Below are 25,784 nucleotides of genomic sequence, written 5' to 3' on the forward strand. Positions count from 1 at the left end.
TATATATGTGCCACATCTTCTTTATCCATTCATCTGTCAGTGGACACTTAGGTTGCTTCCGTGTCCTGGCTATTGTAAATAGTGCTGCAATGAACACTGTGGTACGTGACTTATTCTAAAGTGGGTTTTTTTTGCAGCTAACCTGAGTGAAAGTCAATCACCCACACCGGTTCTGATTCTTAGCTCTTATTTAGGGATGCAGAGCTGTACCTTATTCTTTCTTCTATTACTATCCTTTTCAACTACTGTATCAAGTTTCTGAACTTTGAACTGACTGATAACATCTAAATTATTATTTTACTATTTCTAAGCTCTTTTTAGAGAAATGACTCCATTCTGCTATAGAAAACTTTCCAGACAAGCATAAAAAGCCACCTGTATACCTCTAAAAATAAGGCTGCAAACTGAGGAACTCAGAAAGAATATAATACACAAGTCCTAAACTACTGGGCTTCTCTTCACCATCAATGCCAAAAGCATGGTTCTGGTTTCAGCTTCTAAAAATAGAGGGTTTTTTTTTTTTTCCAATCCCTCCACTTTCTCATGTCAGTGAAGCATGTAATTAAATTGAGCCTTACCTTCAAAGGAAAATATGATGCTGTGCAGGCCTATTTAAAGAAAGGAACAATTCAAACCAAGATTCCTTCCTTTAAGAATGCTGAATGGTCTGCTGTCAAGGACTAGGGTTATAACTATTACAGCCATTTAATACTTAGCAAAACTAACCAAAATCTAATTTAAGGGAGAGTAGCCTGGCTGTGGGTAGGACCCTCTAAATTAAATAATGCAATAACAATACTAACACAGTCTGTTTAACATGACGTAAAAGTAAAAGCGCAGGGCTTCCCTGGCGGCGCAGTGGTTGAGAGTCCGCCTGCCGATGCGGGGGACACGGGTTCGTGCCCCGGTCCGGGAGGATCCCACATGCCGCACAGCGGCTGGGTCCGTGAGTCATGGCCGCTGAGCCTGCGCGTCCGGAGCCTGTGCTCCGCAACGGGAGAGGCCACAACAGTGAGACGCCCGCGTACCACAAAAAAAAAAAAAAAAAAAAGTAAAAGCATAAATCCCTCCCACAACTCCTTCCGGCGTTTCTGTGCAGCAGGGAGGGGCGGGTCATTGCTGCCTCCAATCCAGCAGAGGGGTGATCAGCTCCGACTGGGAGTGGAGGCCACACAGTGAAGACAGAGTCCCTCTGCCCCTGCAGCCGCTGCTGTGCCCAGCACCCCGCCCCAGGGCCCGCCTGCATCTAGCCCTCAGCTGTGAACAGACCAATCTTGTCTTAAAGAGGAAAAAACTGCTACACAGGGATACCTGTGTTAAAATACATTTTCATATTCCTGCATTGTTTTCATCCCTGCTTAACATAAAAACTGCAAGTATGTACGTGGCAAAACACAGTGTGTGTGGAGATACACAGATATAGATATATAGATATATGGTGCGGTACCCGGCACTAGACACATACACACACACATACATCGATGGTTTCACTGTCCTATACACAAGGCTGCTACATGATATTTACTTGACATCCACTCTATTATTCTCATATGGTCAATAAATAATTTTAGAAGACAGATTATATCTGATCACTCTAAAAATCTAACCATTTGTATATAGAAGATATTCAGAAGTAGTTACTGTAATGTTCTAAAAGAGTAACAATATAATATTAAAGACCTACCATGAGATTGCCATATCCCATCAATCAAAACATCAGAATCATCTGATAGACACTTTGAGACAGAGCTTTTACCTAAGCTAAATAATATCCCTTAGGATAAATTTAATACATAAGAAATTCTCTGCTCCCTCAACTCCTCTTTCTAAAGAAAATCTTTCGTTAGGTTATTTGCATGACTATTAACTATTAGGAATCAACAGGCAAAGGCAGTCTGAGGTTATGAAGAGATCACAGCTCACACAGAGAACTGGAAAGAAGATGCCCCTCAAGATGACTGCTGATGACTAAGACACACGTATAACCAATTCCTAGTTCTCCACGTGTTTCCTGTTTGATGGAAGAGGGGAGCCCTGAAACGCAGCGCTCACAGCACCGTCAACTGCTCCTAGCTGGTGTTTACAACCACGCAAGCTGCTCTCTGCTTAATGAAAGCTTTCCATCAAAACACAACATTATGACAAATAAAATTATAATCATTGCGTGTAAAATTAACTTAAACCTAAGATAAAGGAGAGTGTCTCTCATGAAAGCCCTGGCCAGCTCCATTCCTATGGATTAACTTCATGAAAATCTAGGATTTTAAATTACTCTAAGTTTCATTCATTCGAAAATTTGCACTCTGAAAATAGTTCACACTTTATGCATATACCATTCCTTCTTCAACCAAATATTATGATCACACGTTCAAAGACACAGAGGAAGAGAATAATGCAGAATTTCAAAATCCAGACTTCTACAACTTTAATTTGATTCTTATCTCAGATGGCATACAAAATTTCAAATGATCCCGACGGAGATGATTTTATTGTTTTCATACTGACTGCAAAAAAGAAAGAGAGAAGAAGGAAGGGAGGGAGGAGGGATCCTTGATTACAAAAGCCTCGTCCTGCCCACAAGAAAGTTATTTCTATTACGGCTTCAGGACGCCAGACTGGCTACCTACACACCCGAGAGAAATCCATTTACATATTTTCGGCAAGGTTTTCGTTCCATGAAAATGTCTCTGAAGCAACTGGGAGCATTTGGGAAACTGCTGCTCCTGAGTCGCATCTGATGAAAGCATACACTCACTCTTTAACAGGTGGAAGCAGTGATTTCCACGTGATGGTCTGATTAACGTGATGAACAAGAAGAAACGAGATGCTCACATTAACGATTAGGACAGTGCCTTAGTTGGCTTAGCCTTTTAACTGATACAGGGCACAGCTGTGTCTGAAAACATGCCCTCCCACTAAGAGATTAAAAAAAGATTTGAAATTTTGGAATGGCACCAAACAATGGCCTAAAAACAGAATGTGTAACTCCAGAATGTGTAACAAATGGTGGCAGAAAGCCACCCCTACCCTGTTCTTGTTCATGACGCCAAATTCAAAGCAACAAAGTAAACAAGAAACATAAAAGGAAACCCTACCTTTGATGAAAGTAGAACAAAAGAACACAAAACAAACTATAAACTGAAATCACAAACTTTGAAAAGTGGCCTTAAAAGTCAGCCCAGGGTAAGCTAAGAGCACCCATGCCCCTGCAAACCAGGGCCAGCAGGCAGAGGGCAGGGTTCTCCTGGACACTGAGGGGTAGGAAACCACTGTCCCCTTGCCCAGAATGAAGGCAAAGGGGACGCCTGGCAGACCCCTGATGTGTGTCTGCTCCCTGCCGGGCACCACAGCCAGACAAGAGGCACGAGGCTGGAGGAAGGAAAGCGTGGGTGTGCCGTCTTGGGAAACGAGCTGCCCGCTGGGACCCAGGGATGGAGGTGAGCAGCTCAGGAGCTGTGGGTCTTTGTTGGCCAAAGACAGACCTAAAGGCCAGACCCAGCAAAAACTCCTGATAAGAAACAGGGCTCCATGGAGGCTCTAAGACAACTCAAGGAGGGCACACTGGCAGGCAAAATCCAACGTCCTGACCACCACAGTTCCCGAATGGACGCCCCCAACACCCCCTCTCCCCAACACACACAACTCCTCCCAAAATAGCTGGTCTGAAAACAATAGGGACTCATTAAAAACTAAGTAAACACCACAAAGAAACTGGCATAGAACTATGCAAGAATACGAGGGAAGAAAGGGAGACCATTAAAAAAAAGGCAGAGAAGAAACATAGCAAAAATTTAAAGCATAAAGCAATGAAAAATTATGGAATTCTTCAAGAATTAAAGAAATTAAAGCAAGTCACATCTCTGAAATTAAAACTAGAGGAAGACCTACCAGAGCTGAAGGTGGGAGCTTAGAAAAGCGAAGTAAGAGAAAAATAAAACTACTATAGATACAAAGTCAATAAAAGCTACTGAAAAAGGAAAAACTGAACAAATAAAGCCAGAAAATGGTGAAGAAGACTAAGAAAATTACATAAAAACTTTAAAATATTTCAGAGAATATGTAAGATTCACATATATATAATTGGCATACCTAAAGACAAGAAGAGAGAAAATACAGCCAAAGAAATCTTCAAAGGTAACTGAAGAAAATGTTTCTGAAATCATGGTAATCTTTAATCCACAAATTGAAAGAACATATGTCCAAAAACAACCTGCTACAGAATAATTAATATCAAGACATATGCAGATAACTGGAAATGCAGACAAACAGGAACGATGAGTATCTGCACTCAGATTTCCAGACACCTCCTAAAAGCCATACAGGTCAACAAGGAAAGCAAGCAAAAGCATCCACAATACATGTCTACAGTAGAACTCAGAGACAGGGGAGACTACAAAATGCAGTCTACACATAAGTCGGGCAGTAAAGAACCGACACACTCTTAGTTCCCGAGTGTATGTGGGACATTTTCCAAGACAGACCGTATGTTAGGTCATAAATTAAGCCTCACAGGTTTAGAAAGATATAAATCATAAAAAGTATCCTCTGACCACAATGAGATGAAGTTAGAAATCAGTAACAGAAGGAAAACTGGGGAATTCACAAATGTGTGGAAGTTAAACAACACATTCTTAAACAACCGGTGGGTCAAGGAAGAAACCACAGGGGAAGTTAGAAAATACTTAGAAATGAATGAAAACAAAACACAGCATACCAGAACTTACGGGACACAGAGAAAGCAACGTTCAGGGGGGAATTGATAGCTATACATGCTTATATTTAAAAACGAGAAAGACCTCAAAGAACAACCTAACTTTACTATTAAGGAACTCGAAAAAGAAGAACAATCTAAACCCAAAGCTAGCAGAAGGAAGAAAATAAAAAAGATTGGAGCAGATACAAACAAAATAGAGAATATAAAGATAAGAGAGAAAATTAAAGAAAACTAAAGTTGGTTCTTTGAAAAGATCAACAAAATTGACAAATCTGGGGGCTTCCTTGGTGGCACAGTGGTTAAGAATCCACCTGCCAATGCAGAGGACACGGGTTCAATCCCTGGCCCGGAAAGGTCCCACATGCTGTGGAGTAGCTGGGTCCGTGCGCCACAACTACTGAGCCTGCGCTCTGGAGCCCGCGAGCCACAGCTGCTGAGCCCGCGCACCACAACTGCTAAAGCCCACGTGCCTGGAGCCCGAGCTCTGCAGCAGGAGAGGCCGTGACAATGATAGGCCCGCACACCACAGCGGGGAGTAGCCCACACTCACCGCAACTAGAGAAAGCCCACGCACAGCAACAAAGACCCAACACAGCCAAAAAAAAAATTGACAAATCTTTAACTAGATGAACTGAGAAAAAAAGACAGAAGACATAAATTACTATGATCAGAAATGAAAATGGCGACATTACTACTGATTCTAAAGAAATAAAAAGGATTGTAAGCGTGTACTATGAACACTTGTATACCAACAAACTGGATAGCCTAGATGAAATGGACAAATTCCTAGAAACACAAAACCTACCAAGACTAAAACAGGAAGGGAGAGAAAATGTGAATAGAACAGACCTATAAGTATTAAGGAGACTGAATCAGTAACTAAAAATCTCCTGACAAAGAGAAACCCTGAACCTGATACCCTCGCTGGTGAATTTTACCAATATTTAAAGGAAAACTAATACCAAATCTTCTCAAACTTTCCCCAAAAATTTAAGAGGAAGGAACACTATTAACTCACTCTATGAGGCCAGCATTACCCTGATACAAAGTCAGACAAAAACACTACAAGAAGGGAAAACTACAGACCAATATCCCTCATGAACACTGATGGAAAAATACTCAACGCTAGCAAGCTCAATTCAGCAGCATGTTAAAAGAATTATACACCATGACAAGTGCAATTTATTTCTAGAATGCAAGGATGGTTCAACATACTAAAAACAATCTGTGTAATATACTACATTAACAGAATGAAGGGGGGGGAACCCACATGATCATTTCAATGGAGGCAGAAAAAGCATCTAAGAAAATCCAACACTCTTTCATGATAAAAAAAAAAAAAACACTCAAAAAAAAACACTCAAAAAAAAAACACTCAATAAATGAGTGTTTATTATGTTGAGTCTACCTCAACATAATAAAATCCATCTATGAAAAGCCCACAGCAAACATCATATTGAATGGTAGAAGAATGAAAGCTTTTTTTCTAAGATCAGAAATAAGACAGAGACGCCCACTGTCATCTCTTCTATTTAACATACTATTGGAAGTTCTAGCCTGAGCAATTAGGCAAGAAAAAGAAACAAAAAGCATCCAAACTGGAAAGGAAGAAGTAAAATTATCCCTGTTCACAGAAGATATCATCTTATATGTAGAAAACGCTAAAATTTCCACAGAAATACTGTCAAAGCTAATAAATGAAGTCAGCAAAGTAGCAGGATACAAAGTCAACACAGAAAAAATCAGTTGCATCTCTATACACTAACAATGAACTATCTGGAAAGGTAATTATGAAAAAAATTCCATTTCTAATAGCATCATAAAGAATAAAATACTTAGGAATTAACTATGGAGGTAAAAGACTTGTACAATAAAAACTATAAAACAATGCTAAAAGAAACTAAAGAAAACATAAAGTAATTGAAACACATCCCACATACTCGGGACTTAATCTTGTTAAGATGTCAATACTATCCAAAGCAATCTACAGATTCAATGCAATCCCTATTAAAATCCCAATGATGTCTTTGCAAAAATAGAAAAACCCATCCTAAAATTCATAAGGAATTTCATGGAACCTCAAATAGCCAAAACAATCTCGAAAAAGAAACACAAAACTTCCTGATATCAAAACTTAGGCGAGAAGGGACAGTGATTGTTTAATGGGTACAGAGTTTCAGTTTTACAAGATGGAAAGAGCTATGGAGAGGGATGGTGATGATCGTTGTAAAACTTTATGAATGTATTTAATACCACTGAACTGTACACTTAAAAATCATATATAGGGACTTCCCTGGTGGCGCAGTGGTTAAGAATCTGCCTGCCAATGCAGGGGACACGGGTTTGAGCCCTGGTCCGGGAAGATCCCACATGCCACGGAGCAGCTAAGCCTGTGCACCACAACTACTGAGCCTGCACTCTAGAGCCCATGAGCCACAACTACTGAGCCCGTGTGCCACAACTACTGAAGCCCACGTGCCTAGAGCCCGTGCTCTGCAACAAGAGAAGCCACCGCAATGAAGAGTAGCCCCCGCTCACCACAACTAGAGAAAGCCCGCGTGCAGCAACGAAGACCCAACGCAGCCAAAAATAAATAAATAAATTTATTTTAAAAAATCATATATAACATGTTATATGTATTTCATCACAATAGAAAAAAAGAGAGACTTAAGAGATATAATAACCAAACCAAATGGGTGATGTATGATTGGATCTTGGTTTCAACAAACCAGATCTAAAATATATTTGGTGACAAGTGAGAAATTTTGAATATGGGCTGACTCTTGGACATCCGTCCTCCTGGATGACACTGACTATTGGAAGGAAACCAGACTAGGGGACACAGAAACCTCTATGTTTAAAGAATATTTTAGGCAGCAAAAATGCTCTGGGCCTTGCCATTATCCGGGTTTGAGGCAAATTTGGAATTACACATTGTAGTAAATACTTTCAGTCTGCAAATTCAAATGGAATTACACAAAATCAGAAAGCTACAAACTGCTAATTTGCATCCAGCTATTATGTCACACTGCGAATCTTCTTAAGCCTTTCTATGTCTGTACGTGTTCATACCCAGTGGGATGAGAGAAGATGGGAAGAGAGCTTCAGGAAAAGACCGTGTCTCTGTTTTTTATTCCTCCACAGATTTTCATTATACTACAAGGTTTGGGTATAAGGTAAGCTTTGCTAATTTTAACTGAGTAATATGCAAATATGTTCACGCTGAATTTTAAGCTTACTGAATGCTGTGAGACCTTGTAAATAAGAAGCAGAGAACCATAAAGAACAAATAAATTGATCTAAAGATGCAATACAATTAAGGTCTAAAGGCAAAAGATACGACTATGAAAAATAAGTTACTGTAAAGTTGCGTAAGCTCTTCAGTAAGAGGGGAAAAAAGCCTCTGTAATTTGTTATTTATGTCTACTAAGCAAAAATAATTGCATTAGAATGTATATTCATGAAGCCGGTTGACACAATGACTTACATAATGATTTTCCTGGGTACAACTTTGCCTGGGGGTAACCAGGGATCATTTTTTCATCTCTGGCTCTAAGACTTTCAAGTTCATGTTTGATAATGAATTGACGTTCTGCCATGGTGAGGAAATCATCATTATCATCTAAAATAAAATAAAGATTTACAGTTATTTTCTCAGTAATAGCCAAAATAAAATTAATAATCTTCAAATAACCTGGGATTATGAAATAATGATATAGACAATGAATAATAAACATGAGTAAGCAAAGTATAAAACTGACAAATTAAATAGAACATAAAGCCCCTTAGATATTTTATAAGAATGAAAATATTCTGTAATGCCTTCATATAATATATAATTCTTTAATTATTATACTAATCATTCTATAATATGGTACAAACATCCAAATGGCAGACACCTGCTTGATCTCATTTAATACCAATGAGCTGAAGGCAATAGATTCTTTAATTCTAACAGTATTTTTAACTAGGGATGCAACTGAAGTTTGCCTACATGGCAAATTCTCCTCCTTCAAACTCTCAAGCCCAGGCCATTCCCTTCTGCAGTTTAACATCCCTCCCATAAATGAGGGAGAATAAAGTCTGATAAGAAAATAGTGTTGTTTCTTGACAGGTGAATCCTCTCAAATGAGGCGAATTTCACCTTGATCATTTATTTACTAATATATAAAAATCCAGAGTGAGTGAGTCTGAAGAAGTCGAAATCACATCTTCTAACTCTGAAAGCCCTGAAAGGGACCAGTTTGGTTCTGAAAGCAAACTCCCACTCTGATAACATAGCCACCCTGGCTTTCTCAGTTCTTTCCAGAAACCATTCTATTCTGGAACCTCCTTTGAAGCCAGAACAGAATCAGAATAGGGGATTATAGGACACTGGAATACTACTCTATTTCTTATTTGTATCAATCCAGGGAACATTCACCATTCTATGAAGTAGAATAATATAAGTTACATGTGTCATCCTAGTTTATGTTCAACTATTCTAGGGGTTACAAAGTAAATCTGCAACCCCAAATCTTACCCCATCTGCTTTGATAAATAAAATTCTACTGGAACACAGCCTTACCCATTCACTTCTTATGGTTGAAGGCTGCTTTTGCTCTGCAATGGCAGTGTTGAATAACTGCGACAGATCATATCGTACACACAGCCTAAAATATTTACTATCAGGCCCTTTACTGAAAAAGTTTGCTGACCCCTGACCTATTCATCAAAAACTTCTTTTTGATAAATTGATTCTGGTAGGAGCAATCTTGGAACTCACCATCAAAACCTTTGAAGTTGTGTCGGGTTCCATACATGAAGGCTCTCATGGTGTTATCACTGCACTCTTTCACCAATCCCACTGCTTCTGCCCCCAGTAACAATCTAATCCTGGAGGCACCGACAAGATATAAGTTCTGATTTTCTAGTGTTTCTTTCTCATATTTATTTAACAACGGTCTAAACAACAGCTGAGCACCTTCGGAAACAAAAGATAAGCACAATCTTAGACAGAGATAAACATACAAGTTTCAAAAATGAAAGCCTTCTAAATAAATATTATGTTCCTAGTTTGGTAGAAGGCAAATAAATTATGTTAACAATTTAAATCCGTCTTCCAAATAAATAAGAAATGTAAGTAAGCTGGGGATGGTAGTTCTTTATAGCTTTTGGAAATAAACGCCAAAATTGGAAAATGGAATAATAAGTGGCTTGCCAGTTACTCAAATTAGAATATGAGACAAGAATCGAATATTTATTAGCTCTCAGTAAAAATATGGAGCAAAAGGATACAGTTTAGTATAAAAATAAAATACCAAAATTTAAGAAAATTAATTTGAAATAAAATATCCCAATAAAAATGGTGCAAACGTAACACAATTACGTCGGACTACAACAGATTTTGTGAACGTTAAATACTAAATAATAAAGAGCAAAATAATTTTTCAATGATTTTTCCCATAAGTACATGCAATTACGTTTAAAGGTATTTTTCTTAAACAGAGTCACAAAATGTTAAGAGTAGATATTGTGATTTGATACTGTATATGGAATTATTTCACTTAAAATATTATGGAGAAAAAGGAATTTTTTTCCTTATTTTTAATTTCTACCTACATCGAACTTTTTAAGGTACATTTATTTCTTTACTATTTGTCCTCTCTAGAGGATTGACAGGAATTATAAACTACTACTCAGATGGTAACAGGATAATAGCAGAATTTATATTTCACTTACCCAAAGGATTAACAGATTAATGTACTATGGCACTATTATTTAGGTAATTTACAACAGAGGAACTAAAGACTTTAATAAAAAAATCAATAAAAGATATAAATAAAATACAATAAAAGATATATATATATATAAGATATATTCAATTTAAAGAAAACACAAATGTCTCTTAAATATAAAATCCTTAATGTCATTCATATTAAGATAAATGCAATGTGTGTGTTTAAGGAGAGAGAAAAACACTTGTATGATTCTTCTCTTCCATGGATAGGGCATTAGCCTAGTGTTCTTGAGAAGCAGCATTTTGGAAATGCACACGGTTAAGAATTTTAACTCCATGTTCTCTGAAAGTGAGTCCTGCTAATTTGGCTGCTATTAAGGGCTAGTGCTTTGGACTTTGGTTGTATTTTATATACGAATTGCAAACCTATCTGTAAGTTATCACATTGATTTGTATGTATGTTTTCTATTTTCCCTTCTAAAGTTCCACTCTTCTTAAATGCTACCTCAATAGTGTTGCCCAAAGCATATTCAATGACCCATACTAGATGCTGCATGGGAAAAGGGGATTTGTGATTAAATACCATCAAAAAATTGGGTTAAACAAAGTTGAACAGATTTCTTTACTGTGAAATTACTCAAAACACATTTTATGTTTATTTGCATTTTAAGTCTCCAAGAGTAGGGCATTATGTGCAGTCTTTTTGACCTAAGAAATCTGTCCTTTGTTCCCGTAACAGAATTTCTTCAAGTGTCACTGTCCATGAGTCACCTCTTCAGAAAATGTTGCTATAAAACAAAAGTCAGCTGAATAAATCCATTTGGGTGCTCTGTTTAATTAAAAAAAAAAAAAAAAAACCCCAACACCAATATGCTACTTTGCACTTTTCACACTGCAAAAATCAAAAGTAGGGTTAAAAACTAGGTTGGTGGGTATGGTAGCCATGGAAGTGCCCTACTCCAACCAGATCTCCCATCAAAAGAATCTGCTGTGAGAAGCAGAGTTGACTGCAGCCTCCTGCTGCCCCCCTTTGGCCACAGCACCCTCACACCTAGACCATGCTCCCCTAGCTGCTCCCAGCCACAGGCTGAACACGCAGGGGACACTGGAATGAGGCCATTTCTGCTCAACATGCGTTTCCTTTAAAGGGCAACGTTGGGCCTGGCTCATACGTTCTCAGAACCGTGCTGTAGTCTGAGGCTCTTCCTATCCAAGCCTCCCTCTTCCCTCTCTCCTTTCTGAAGTGTTAGACCCACACCAAAGTCTGCAGGCTCTCAGTGTCTAAGCCTGCTCCTTCTCCCTTTATCTTTCTACAGATGTTCCCCTCAACAAACCTCCTATGCATTAAATCCCATTTGGTGGGCTTCCCTCGTGGTGCAGTGGATAAGAATCCGCCTGCCAATGCAGGGAACACAGGTTCAATCCCTGGTCTGGGAAGATCCCACATGCCGCGGAGCAACTAAGCCTGTGTGCCACAACTACTGAGCCTGTGCTCTAGAGCCCTCGAGCCACAACTACTGATGCCCGTGCGCCTGGAGGCTGTGCTCCGCAACAAGAGAAGCCACCGCAATGAGAAGCCCGCGCACCGCAACGAAGAGTAGCCCCCGCTCGCCGCAACTAGAGAAAGCCTGCGTGCAGCAACGAAGACCCAACACAGCCAAAAATAAATAAATCAAATTAAAAAAAAAATTTTTAATAAAATAAAATAATCCCGTTTGGCATCTCTTGCTTGGACGACGCAAACTGACACAGAGTGAGAGGGGAAAGGCACTCTGAGACATCACTAGGGGAGTATCAAAGGGTATAACCTTCACAGAGAAACATTTGTCAACACCTTGTTCTGAAGAATAGTCCCCATCCCCCCCACCGGCACCCCGCCCACCAAGGCAATGACTTTCAACTTGTTCAGGTGATTCCTTTGTGATTTCTTTTCACGTCACCAAACAACATGCTTATAGAGCTATTTATTTTTGTTTAAACCTTGGCAAATGAGGATTTAGCTCTCTTTCCAACCCACCTTCACCATTTCCACCCACCCTTTCCATCACCGCATTCTCACAATATCGTCATATCATCCTTCTCATCCCATCAACAGTATTTTCATTATTATGACTACGTACGTTACAGTTGCGCCTTACAACATGCTATGATTTTCCTTCCCTACAACTTACCGTTTTCCCCAAAATTGGTATCTTATCATATGCTTGGTTTATTATGCACTTACTGCTAAATTCAATCCCCCAAGCTCTGCCAATTATTTAAGTCTTCCCTCAATACACTGCCAAGAGAGATAGGCTGTTAACATTATCTTCTTAGAGAAATCTCTCTTCACCCCGCCCTCATAACCTTGTTGACAGCTGGGTGGGTTCAGAATTCTGGACTGAAATCATTTTCCTTCAGAAATGAAGATATTATACAACTGCCTTCTAGCTTCCAGTGTTTCTAACCTACTTTATTTTTTCTGGAAGTATGTAGTATCTTCCCTGTCCTCAGGGTTCTGAAACCTTCCAGTGATATGCCATTTTCAGCCACAGTGCTGGGCATTGCATGGGCCCTTTCAGTCTGAAAAGGCACACATCAGCCCTGAGTTTCTCTTTGATGATTTATTCCTCTCCTTTTTCTCTCTTCCATTTTTAGAACTTTTATTCAGAGGTATACCTCCTGGACTAGTCCTCTAATTTCCCTATTTTTTTTCTCTTAGATTTTCCAATTCTTTACCTTTTTGCTCTACTTTCTGGGAGGTTCTGTCAAAATTGTCTTCTAACCCTTTTACTGAGTTTTTAAATTTTGCTCTCATACTTTCATTTTATGAGCTGCTTTTTGTCCTAAATGATTATTTTATAATATCCTACTCTTGATGTGTAGGTGGTTTGTCTTCTCATGACGCTGAGAATTGAGTTTTTAATTCTCTTTTCGTTTTCTCCTACATGGTTTTCTTTTATCTTTTTTAGCTTTCTCTTTCACATTAGGGATTTTCCTCAGATGTTTGGTGATCTTTTGTTATAAGCTCATGTTTAAGAAAGCAGTTCTAAGAAGTGGAACAGAAGTTCTGAATGAAGGTTTAGATGGAACTCATCAAAGATGGCCTCTGGGGCTTCCCTGGTGGCGCAGTGGTTGGGAATCCGCCTGCCGATGCAGGGCACACGGGTTCATAGCCCTGGTCCGGGAGGATCCCGCATGCCGCGGAGCAACTAAGCCCGTGCGCCTGCGCTCTAGAGCCCGCGGGCACATCTACTGAAGACCGCATGCACCTCAACGAGAGGTGGCCCCCGCTCTCCGCAACTAGAGAAAGCCCGCACGCCCAGCAATGAAGACCCAACGCAGCCAAAAATAAAAAAATAAAATAAATTTATTTTTAAAAATAAATTACCTTAATTACCTTAAAAATAAATTACCTTCATTACCTTAATGCAAGGTAGCCTGGCCAGGTTACCTTCCATGGGCAACTCTTGATTTCTGCACCTTTGTCTTGAGTTGCTCAGATTCCTCAAGGAAACATTATTCAAACCTCCTTCCGAGGTGATTACATTGTGGAAACTTAATTAGGTATGAGACTGGTGGGATGGAGGACAGGGGTAACAAGATCCAATTAATTATCTCTTTTTCAGTACAGAATCTGTTACCAACTGTACATAAAGGCCCCATGCCAAAATCCATGCATCTGACCCTCTCCAGAGAATAACAGAGACTTCTGCTGGGGTGGTAATACAGAAGGGACCTAGGGATCAGACTATTTCTTAAACAGATCTCAGCCAATTCTTTTTTTTTTTTTTCTTGGTACCATTTTTATTTCTACCTCTATAGGCCCCTAATGTCTCTAATTCCTGAGTCTTTAAGAATATTTTGCAGTGTAAACCAAACTGCATCTCAGTTTTCTCCCCTGCCAGCTCGAGCTCTGGATTTCTCAACTCTGAGAAGTTACTCACTACTCATCACCTGTTTTCTAGCTTCTAGAATGGTGCTGCTGTTATATCTTCTCCTTTCTTGTCAATGTGGACTTAGGTCTTTTTTAAAAGATCCTTTTATTGTCATTTTAATAGGAGTTTGTAAGAGAATAAAAGTAAATATGAGTGTTAAATCCAGTACCTTTACCTGAAAGATCCAGAATACTTTTTTGGAATGTTCTTTTATGACTGCCCCAGCATTGTAGAAGGATGTCATCCTGTCCCCATCCTCATGTGTCCTTGCTAAAGCCATACAAAGAGCAGAGAAGACGACTGGGAATACACTGGGCTCTCTCACTCTAAGACACTACAAGTGTTCTTACACCACAGGGATTTTATTTTTTATTTATTTTTTAAATTTATTTATTTTTGGCTGCGTTGGGTCTTCGTTGATGCGTGCGGGCTTTCTCTAGTTGCAGCGAGTCGGGGCTACTCTTCGTTGTGGTGCGTGGGCTTCTCATTGTGATGGCTCCTCTTGTTTCGGAGCATGGGCTCTAGGCGCGCGAGCTCAGTAGTTGTGGCTTGAGGGCTCTAGAGTGCAGGCTTAGTAGTTGTGGCACACAGGCTTAGTTGCTCCAAGGCATGTGGCATCTTCCCGGACCAGGGCTTTAACCCGTGTCCCCTGCATTGGCAGGCAGATTCTTAACCACTGCGCCACCAGGGAAGTCCAACCACAGGGATTTTAAAGAAGAGACTCCAGTCCAGTGAAACACCTCAGATTTCAGCAAGCAAGTATTCTTCTTTTTAAAGGTTTTTTTTTTTGGTTCAATTGTTTGAAAAAAATTAAAAATTCCACTTTGACTCAAAGTTTTATTTTTAAGAAGGCATTTCCGTTTACAGTCAAAATCATTTTTTAAAAGAGTCTTATTTACATTTTGTCCAGTGTTTTGAGACTTAGTGAAGTTTTAGGGGTTGTTTTGTGTAGTTTTATGAAGTGTCTGCTCATGTAAAACTCCCTCCACCCTCTTACCCAGATCTAGCCCCCTTTCTGTGCCCTACAGGAGAGGGCTAACCTTCAGCTTCTTCTATAAAGTCATCCCTTACCACCCCAAAAAGCATCACCAAGTGTCACCTCTTCCTTCCCTTTACTTTCTTTTTTTTTAAATTATACATCCTTATTTTCCTCTTAATATCTGTAGAAACTGTAGTAATGTTACATACCTCATTCTTCCTATTGGTAATTATCATCTTCTCTCTTTTTTTAAAAAAAATATTTATTTATTTTTGGCTGTGTTGGGTCTTAGCTGCAGCACATGGGATCTTTTGTTGCAGCGCGCGGGCTTCTCTCTAGTTGTGGCATGCAGGCTTGGAAGTTGCAGCACACAGGCTCTCTAGTTGTGGCACACAGGCTCCAGAGCGCATGGGCTCTCAAGTTGTAGCGCACGGGCTCCAGAGCACGTGGGCTCTGTAGTTGTTGCGCATGGCCTCCAGAGTATGTGGGCTCTCTAATTGCAGCATGCGGGCTCACTTGTTGTGGCATGTGGGCTCAGTAGTTGCGGCGCGCGGGCTTAGCTGCCTTGCAGCACGTGGGATCTTAGTTCCCCGACCAGAGATCGAACCCGCGTCCCCTGCATTGGAAGGTGGATTCTCAAACACTGGACCACCAGGGAAGACCCCCTTTACTTTCACAGCAAGTATACATAACGATTTTTTTTAAGTATCATGCAGTATTTTGTAAGAGCTTTTTCCTTAGCCTTTTTTCCTGTTCCCTCAATTTCCTGGAACTAGCGTTCAGTCTCTTTACCCTGACAGTAACATCCTTGCCGGCAGAAGTGTGTTTCTCTCTCCCTTAGCACCATAACCAACACAGAAATAATACTCAAAGATATTCATTCATTTGACAAATATTTATTAAGCACCTACTATGCACCAGGCACTGTACATAGGCACAGAGTTTATAGCTGTGAACAAAACCACTCACGTTGCTTACGGTCTAAGAGAGACTTACAATCTAATGTTGATTTAAGACCTCCTTTCAAGTCCTAGATAAATAATAAAGAGCAAAGAAATGAACATTAATTTTAAAAATATATCAATTAAAAAACTGTGAAACACATTTGAAAATACAGTTTTACTCACTGGCATGACTAAATCTGAGTGATATTTATTTTACTCACCTCCATCTTTCTTTCTACTGATAATTCTGTTCTTCAGCCATTCTTTGGTTTCTTCCTTGACATCCTGAGCAAGTTCTATGACAACCAGAGGCGTGAAAGAGCTCTCATGAGTATCCAGAGCTGACAAGGTCACTTTCATCTTTGACAAACTCGCTGAAAATAAAAAGCAAAGATGGGCTATAATGGGAAAAATAAATATAGACTGTATTTGTATTTTCTCTTAATTAAACCTAATTCTGGCTTCCTGGACAGAAGAAAATTTCTCACGAGCCAGATGGGTTACATGACAGGCTCACCAAATGGCTCACAGCACCTGTGCGAGACAGGCCCTATACAAAAACGAGGGAAACACCACTCGTCTCCGTAAGCAGCTCAGAATAAGGCAGAGGGTACACTCAGGTAAGTGAAGGATAACAGTGTAAAATGTGTTCACACAAGAGGACTAAGAAAGTATTTACAAAGGGTGTGACCTGAACAGGATTTAGAAGAATGAATAGGAGTTTGCCAGATCGACAATGGATGGCATTCTAGGCAGAGGAAACAGTGTTCCCCTACAAAACAATGATGAAAAATAGCCAAGATGGGGCTTCCCAGGTGGCGCAGTGGTTGAGAGTCCGCCTGCTGATGTAGGGGACACGGGTTCATGCCCCGGTCTGGGAAGATCCTGCATGCCGCGGAGAGGCTAGGCCCGTGAGCCATGGTCGCTGAGCCTGCGCGTCCGGAGCCTGTGCTCCGCAACGGGAGAGGCCACAGCAGTGAGAGGCCCGCGTACCGCAAAAAAAAAAAAAAAAATAGCCAAGAGACTCAGAGAAATACAAGTGAGTAGGTACAGCTGGAGCATTAACTATGAGTTAGAGGAAGGGAGGATGGGAGCTGGTATCTAATGAAGGCCCCTGATTATTACAAATTAACTGGGCCTTGTCCAACAAACAATGGGAATCACCAATTCATTATGGGCAGGGAATTGACACAGCCCAATTTCATGTTTTTGTATGGAGTTGATGTCCCCAGTGTCAGCTTCCCTTCCCAGTGTCCCTAACTTTCTCAGGGATGTCATCTTTATCTCTGTCACCAAGCTGGGAAGATAATGGAGTCAACCTGGAAACCCACAAATGGCATCGGTCACTAAGGCCTGATGGCCTCCCTCGAAAATGTTTCTCATGTGGACCTCTCTAACTCCATGATTCTCAACAGGGGCAATTTTCAGACTTTAGACTCATTTACTCTAACTTTGTGCTTAATGTAAGTTTTAATGACTCCAAAGTCGAAGTGCAAAGCAATTCTTGGGAACAGTCACAAAAGGAATGACCAACAACACTGAACATCTTTCCTTTCTCTGGGGGAAATCACAATCTTTCAGCGAGCTGATCAAACAGATCCAGCTTGTTTGGCCTGGACTGATAAGCCTTGTTTTTCTCTAACAGAGTACAAGTTTTGTTTGGGGCAATACTGGTGTTATAAATCAATGCTGGATTCAAATAATACTACAAATACATCAGGAATGCTATTTCAAGGTATCAGCCCAATCAAACTCCCCAGGCTAGGATCTACAAGGGAAGCCAGGTCAAAACAGGACCAACTACAATGAGGTATCACCTCACATTGGTCAAAATGGCCATCATCAAAAAATCTACAAACAATAAATGCTGGAGAGGGTGTGGAGAAAAGGGAACCCTCTTGCACTGCTGGTGGGAATGTAAATTGATACAGCCACCATGGAGAACAGTACAGAGGTTCCTTAAAAAACTAAAAATAGAACTACCATATGACCCAGCAATCCCACTACCGTGCATACACCTGAGAAAACCATAAATCAAAAAGAGTCACGTGGCATGGACATATATACACTACCAAACGTAAAATAGATAGCTAGTGGGAAGCAGCCGCATAGCACAGGGAGATCAGCTCGGTGCTTTGTGACCACCTAGAGGGGTGGGATAGGGAGGGTGGGAGGGAAGGAGACGAAAGAGGGAAGAGATATGGGAACATATGTATATGTATAACTGATTCACTTTGTTATAAAGCAGAAACTAACACACTATTGTAAAGCAATTATACTCCAATAAAGAATTTAAAAAAAAAAAAGAGTCATGTACCACAATGTTCATTGCAGCACTATGTACAATAGTCAGGACATGGAAGCAACCTAAGTGTCCATCGACAGATGAATGGATAAAGAAGATGTGACACATGTATACAATGGAATATTACTCAGCCATAAAAAAAAAGAAATTGAGTTATTTGTAGTGAGGTGGATGGACCTAGAGTCTGTCATACAGAGAGAAGTAAGTCAGAAAGAGAAAAACAAATACCGTACGCTAACACATATATATGGAATCTAAAAAAAAAAAAGGTTCTGATGAACCTAGGGGTAGGGCAGGGATAAAGACGCAGACTTAGAGAATGGACTTGAGGACACGGGGAGGGGGGAGGGGACGAAGTGAGAGAGTGGCATGGACATATGTACACTACCAAATGTAAAATAGATAGCTAGTGGGAAGCAGCTGCATGGCACAGGGAGATCAGCTCAGCGCTTTGTGACTGCCTAGAGGGGTGGGATGGGGAGGGTGCGAGAGAGGTGCAAGAGGGAGGGGATGTGGGGATATATGTATGTATATGGCTGATTCACTTTGTTATGCAGCAGAAACTAACAACATTGTAAAGCAATTATACTCCAATAAAGATGTTAAAAAAAAAAATAGGACTGAGTTCTCACCTCCAAATAGCTAATGATATAATCAGGAATTACAAAGAAGGAAAGGATGGTAACAGATAGCCATTAAAGCTATGGGAACTCAGAACACTTCATGTGCAAAAGTTATCAATGAAGCTTGAGAGTAAAGGCCCGACCAGAGCAGAGTGGTAACATGTTTGTAAGCTACCACCATTTGAGAAAGTATGCTGCCGTTTACATCTAACCTGACAGCCAGTAAGGAGTCACTGGGGGTTTCTGAGCAGAGGATTGGCTATGTGTCTGAGTGACAGAAATCTCAACAGGTAAGTTTAGGGGGTGTTCTTCATGGTATTCTTTCAACTCCCCTGAACTTCTGAAATTTTTCATAACAAAAAGTTGGGGGGAGGCTTCCCTGGTGGTGCAGTGGTTAAGGATCCGCCTGCCAATGCAGGGGACACGGGTTCGAGCCCTGGTCTGGGACGATCTCACATGCCGTGAAGAAACTGAGCCCGTGTGCCACAACTACTGAGCCTGCACACTACAACTACTGAAGCCCGCATACCTAAAGCCCGTGCTCCGCGACAAGAGAAGCCACCGCAATGAGAAGCCTGCACAACGCAACGAAGAGTAGCCCCCGCTAGCCGCAACTAGAGAAAGCCTGCGTGCAGCAGCAAAGACCCAAAGCAGCCAAAAATAAATTAATTTAATAAATTAATTTTTAAAAAAAGTTGGGGAAAAATGTTAATCTACCAGTAGACTACAGAGGCTTACCATCATCATCTTTTACATGGAAATATCAAATACAACAAACATTAATCATGTGCTTATTGTGAGCCAGGCCATGACGGAGTCTGAAGATACAAAAGTAAATAAGGTCTACATCTTACTTTTGAGAAGCAGGTATGCATCAAATCATTCTAACACAGGGCTAAGTATAACAGTACAACTGCAGTAACCCGAGGGCTTGGGGCAGCCTGAGAAGGGAGGCTGAGAATGGGACAGGCTGCAATTTGGAAAAGATACCCAGATGATTCCAAGGTTTCTAACCTGGGACATGGGAAGAATGGCTGTGAGTTAGCAAATAGCAAAGATGGAAGGAATGGTGAGGTTAAGGGGACAATACAGGGCTCAGCAGGGCATATGTGCACAGGCATCAAAGGTCAGAGTTTTTTAGCCTTTATGCATTGCCTAATGTGAGTGAGAATTATTCACAATTACCAGGTCATGAAACAATCTTTCTGAGAAAGTAAGGCAGGTTTCAGTTCTCAACATGTATATGAGCATTATGTAGAAGCTCACAGTAAATACTTGCTCATTGATTTATTCTTATTTGAGATACTGTATGCCTTTCATTACTCAAAGCACGACCTTACCAAGACTTCCAATATATTACAGACAAAAATGTCACGATCTCTGATATACGAAGAGTTCTTATAAATCAATAACAAAAAATACAAAAAACTAAAATCACAAGTCACAAAGAAGAAATATACACTTGAAAAGATGTTTAAGTTACTAAGAAAGAAACGCAAAGTAACAATGAGTTATTTTTCCCTTTTCAGATTTGTTGAAAGATGGACAGAACCCAGGTCTGGCATGGGAGTAGAAAACTGGGCATTTTCACACATTGCTGCCAGATGTTGTGATTTGATACCACCTTCCCAGAAAGCAGAGTAGCAATCTGAAAAACAACATTAAATACTCATACTATTCAACAGAACAATGCTAGTTCTAGGAATTTATACCAAACATATAATAAAATCAAAAATGTACATAAATGTTCATTACAGCTTTCTTTTTTTCTGTCTTTCCTCTCTTTCCTATAAAGTCAAACAACAGGATACTGGCTAAATGAAGTATAACTATACAACAGAACCATTAATACTAGGATACAGATCCAACTAAATTAACATGGAGAATGTTTCATAACACATTATAAGGTAAAAATGCAAAGTATGACCCCATTTATGAATATATATCATCCACAGTAATATCAAAATGACAACACTAGCTAACATTTGCTGAGGATTTACTGCGTCAAAGCACGGGTTACACATTTTTATGTGAATTAACTCAGTCATTTCTCACAGCAACCCCACGAAGAAGGAACTTTAACGTTTCCATCTTACAGATGAGAAAACTGAGGTGAAAGAAGTAAAAAGTAGCCTGTCCACATCATGCAGTCTCAAGCAGGGAAGCTGGGCTTCAAAACCAGGCAGCCTGATGCCAGAGCTCACATCCTTAACCACATTTGTGTATACATATGTATTCATCACATGTGGTATGAGTGTATTACACACACCTGTGTTAGTCACGGTGTAGGTATGTGTGTCCAATAAAAATTCCATCAGTGATTAGTCAGATATATTTCTCCATCCCCATTTCTAGGTAGTAGGATTTACGATGAGTTTTATTTTCTTCTTTACATTTTTCTTTTTGATTTGAATTTTAGTGAGCAGGTATTTCTTATGATTAGAAAAAAATGGCTTCTATGTTCGTAAAATAGAAGGCTCACATTTTCAACGTAAGTGTAAAATATACACTGTAGTAGAGACCAAATGATACTTTTAAAATCACCTAATACAAGATAACATTTTGCTTTATTCCTCAGATTAAAAACATACTAACTTTGTATACAAGAAGTCGCCTAGCTTCAAAGATTGTTTAGTTTGGGGTAAAAGTTAACGGCATATAGAATGAAAGGACTCGGGACCTAGGCACGTCCTATCCACGAGACTGGCAAAAGCAGCGCAGAAGTTGGACTAGGAGAGAATTTTAGGGCAGAAGGAGCCTTAGGGGTCCATTAGTCCCAAGACCACACTATTTCATGTTAATAAAACCCAAAGTCACACAAGCAGTGTGACAGAGATAAGACTGAAATCCAATGCTCTTTGAATGACACCATACCGTATGCAAAAGACCTTTTCTCCCCGTTTTTTTGAACTTAGCCAATTTAAAGTCTCACCATCAAAAGTAACGCTGGCCTCGCCACAGCTGTGGAGCTGTGTGCTTTCACTTGTTAGAGTCTCACAGACTAACCCCAGTGCCAGCACTGAGCAGTTCAGTGGAGCCTGGTAAGCCTCAACCCCTTCAAGGCTCCAGTATATAAGATGCTCTTGGAAGTTTCCACACTGCTTGTTTTCAGCTGCTTCACACTTGTGCCATCCACCGGGCCACAGGGTACTTACAGGCTGGGTGACCTAAGTGGCAGGAACCTCTCTTACACTGCCCGTGTTCCCGTCCCTGAAACCCTGTGCCCTCCTTCTTGTGTCCTCTGCTCAGGGAATTTCCATCACTGTACAGTAACACCTCTGGGGACGCCCTCTCCTTGGGGGATTCCTGCCCCCTCTGTGTTCTGCACGCAACATCACTCTTGCAGTTCACTGACCAGCGCGATCCAGGCCTGCTCCAATCCCACCTCTTCACGTTGGCTAGCCCAACGGCGTGAATACCAAGTGTAAGGTGGGGAAAATAAGAAGCCTCGTGGCAGCGTGGGCTAACCTGAGTTCTGCAATCCACTTTCACTGGAGGGTCTTAACAGAGGCTGGCTGCACCATTACCATGCACACTAGACTAGTACATGGGACCAAAATACCACCTGGGGGGACATGAGGACTTGAAGCGTGGACACAGCAGAGGGCCTCACGGTTCCTGTTGGGGCTGATCTGAAAACAAGCAATGATTCAACACACAGGCTTCCTGGGCACCGGAGGGTAGAATGATTTCTGCTTCCACAGCCAATTTCCCCCTTTTATCCAGACTGTCAGCCAGGCCAGCAGCCAGCAATAACTGTAAAGCACAGAGCAGCTACGTTCCATATGCTCCGGGCACAGGACCAGTAGATAGCCATCTCAAACTCTGCTCTTCTTAATCACGCATTGAACTGCACCCAGGGCTAAAGGAGACCTACAAAGGAACTGGATCCCTGTGGCTCTTACACTAGCTATTGGAATCACCTGCCTATAGTAAGGGTTAAATCCTGACCTTGGTGGTTGAAATGCACATATGAAAAGAAACTCACTGGGAGTTCAAGCATGGAGGGGGGTGGTTCACATATTTTATCACGGTTCAAAAAAAGAATAAGGGACCCTTTATTCTCTTCCTGAGTTTGGGTAAAGGAAAAACATCAATGGAATTATCATAAATTCAAAGACTAACAGGTAAGTGCATAAGGCTGTGTTTAGGAATCACCTTATTTCAGACTCAAGGAGGAACACAATCCAAAATGACAAAATTACTCTCAGTCGTAAGGCAGAATAGGAACACATCAGTGAGAGCAAAATGAGGGGCCACACTGATCAAGGAGGAAGATGAGCGGGATTTCCTAGGAGAAAACTTGCAATTTTAATGGCAAGTGCTAGAAGGGACAGGACCCCTCCGGAGGCCCCCTCTAAGGTGTGAGACAACTTAGAGGCAGTTAATTATGAGAGCAATTGTGGGACAGTCCTCCTAGGGCAGCTGTCTCTCAGAGTCACCTAAGATGAGGGCAGATTTGAGAATGAAACATCAGCACTGCACACATGCACCCTCACTAAAGAGTTTCTCAGTGACACCCACAATGTAGGGGAGTTGGTGAGGCCCATTCCCTGAGGAACGTACCTAGGAACCTCTCGTGGCCTCAGGCCTCCACAGGAAGGTGTAGGAGAGATGAGACACGACACGATGAAGACAGCCTCGCCACAACAGCCCAGGTCCAGGCCTGATTAGATGCTGCACTCATACTCTCTTTCTACACTTGGTACCGCAGACACTGCCAAGATTTTGCTTATTTGAGCTGGAATAATGTCTGAAAACCTAGAGCAACAATGAATCTCCTCCCCAAGCACAGGACCTGGCACACAGCTGAAATGCTAATATGCGATAAAAGAATGAATTCACGTGATGAACATACCACCATTTAAAAAGATGTTTACGGAGAATTTTTAACGATCCAGGAAAATGCTAAAAATACAAAGGGAAAAAAAGCAAAATACAAAGTAATACAACAATATGACCCCAACTATGTAATACGTACATTTAGATACACAAAAAAATACAAAAAGAATTAAGAAGAATTGCACAAAAATGTTAGGGTTGGTGAAATTACATGGAGTTTTCATTTTCATTCTTATACTTTTCTCTATCTTCCAAGTTCTCTTACAGTGAAAAAAAGTTTCACTGAGTTTGTTTTTTGTTTTTTTAAGTACACACAGTCTCCAATTTACCAGGACTTTTCTCTCCCTTTCCATTAGTTTAAATCTTTTCAATTTCATTCTTCATCTGCAATTCTACAATTCTTTCAGCAATAACTGGTCAGAACAGATACGATCTACTTTCCACAGCTAATTTTAAATTGTTTATCATACTCACAGAATGGGCTCTTAGAAAACATCTAGTTCTCTAGCTCGGTGTGACTTTAAAATTCAAAGTAGCCAGATAAGAAAGATTTAAATTTTTTTTTAAAAAACCCACAGGATTAGATATTTTTAAAATTAAAACTCCGCAGGATTTAAGGGAACGTGATACGACTGCTTTGGAGTCTGAATAAAAACCTCAACTCTGAACTTTGTGCGGGACCTCCATACACCGTCTGGGCTGCCGGAATAGGGTTTCACAGAAGACAGCGCCGCACCAACGCTGGCGCCGCCAAGGCTCCAGGGAAATTAGAAGCATTCCATAGGAGAAGCACCCCTTCCAGCCACGTTTCTCAGGTGTCCCAGGCATTGCCCCTGACTTTCATCTAATACTTGAGCTGTACTGTGTGTCCCAGTCGAAAGCCTGGAAACCCGATCACCCCGATGTGAGAGCACAACCCCGCAAGCTCACTAGCGTCACGCCCGTGCCGAGATACCCGAAGCTCCAGGCTCTCCGGACAGTCGGGGAAGCGTGAATCATGGGCCCCCGTGAGCTGGTCCTTCCCTCAAACGCCCTTCACTAGGCTTCGTCGACTCCTCCACCCCCACTCATCTCATTCCCCGTTGCTCTGGAGCCCCCCAAGCCCTCGCATCCTGACTCCACCAGCCACCAGATTTCAGCTTCACCACTTTCTTCTATCAACCCTCCACCCTCAGACCAACCTCGGCCCTCTGCAGCTTCCACCTGCGACTGCCACTCCCACCCGAACGTCACCCAACCTCGGCGTCCCTCCCCGTCCTACTTTCCCATTCCCGGGATTGCCAACCCCGGGAGGTACCCCGGAAAGGAAGGGCGGCGGCCGGGAGGAGTCACTGGAAGCGTCGCGCCGCTGCCCGACAGCCCGGACTCAACCACCTGCACTGACCCAGGCTCTGCGCCGCCGAAAGCGAGGGGGTCCGAGGTCCCCTTCCCCACTCACCGGCCGCCACAGCACTCCACGTCTTCGGGGGCGGGCCCGAGAGCCTGCTAGTCCCCCAGGCCAGGCAACCGACTCTCGCCGCGGGAGGCGAGCCGCGGCCTGCCGGGCGGGTACCACCTAGCGCCGGGCGTGCAGGGCGGGGCCGAGACGCGATCGCACGCAGGCGGGGGCGGGGCCGAGGTGGGGGAGGCGGGGCTTAGGGCTGAGTCACTCCCGGCAGAGACTAGGCTGCTCCAGAGAAACACTAGACTGGCCTAGTCTGGCTGTCGGCGGGAGTGAGAGCTGAGACTGCTAAGGAAGAGG

At 41.5% G+C, this 25,784-nt stretch overlaps 1 protein-coding gene across 1 annotated transcript in view; it reads right to left on the reverse strand.

The window, feature by feature from the left end:
* ANO10 (anoctamin 10) overlaps positions 1-25,574 on the reverse strand; it is a 220,005-nt gene extending 194,431 nt beyond the window's left edge. Inside the window, exons 1-4 of the mRNA XM_082849149.1 lie at positions 25,482-25,574; positions 16,495-16,647; positions 9,480-9,677; positions 8,202-8,336 (exon numbers count right to left, since the gene is read on the reverse strand). Of these exons, the coding sequence (XP_082705275.1) occupies positions 8,202-8,336; positions 9,480-9,677; positions 16,495-16,633 (472 nt within the window). The 5' untranslated portion in view covers positions 16,634-16,647; positions 25,482-25,574. The remainder of the gene's footprint in view (positions 1-8,201; positions 8,337-9,479; positions 9,678-16,494; positions 16,648-25,481) is intronic.
* Between the last annotated feature and the right edge of the window lie 210 nt (positions 25,575-25,784).

This window comes from Leucopleurus acutus (genome assembly GCF_964270905.1).
Source record: "Leucopleurus acutus genome assembly, chromosome: 10".
Classification (NCBI taxonomy): Eukaryota; Metazoa; Chordata; class Mammalia; order Artiodactyla; family Delphinidae; genus Leucopleurus; species Leucopleurus acutus.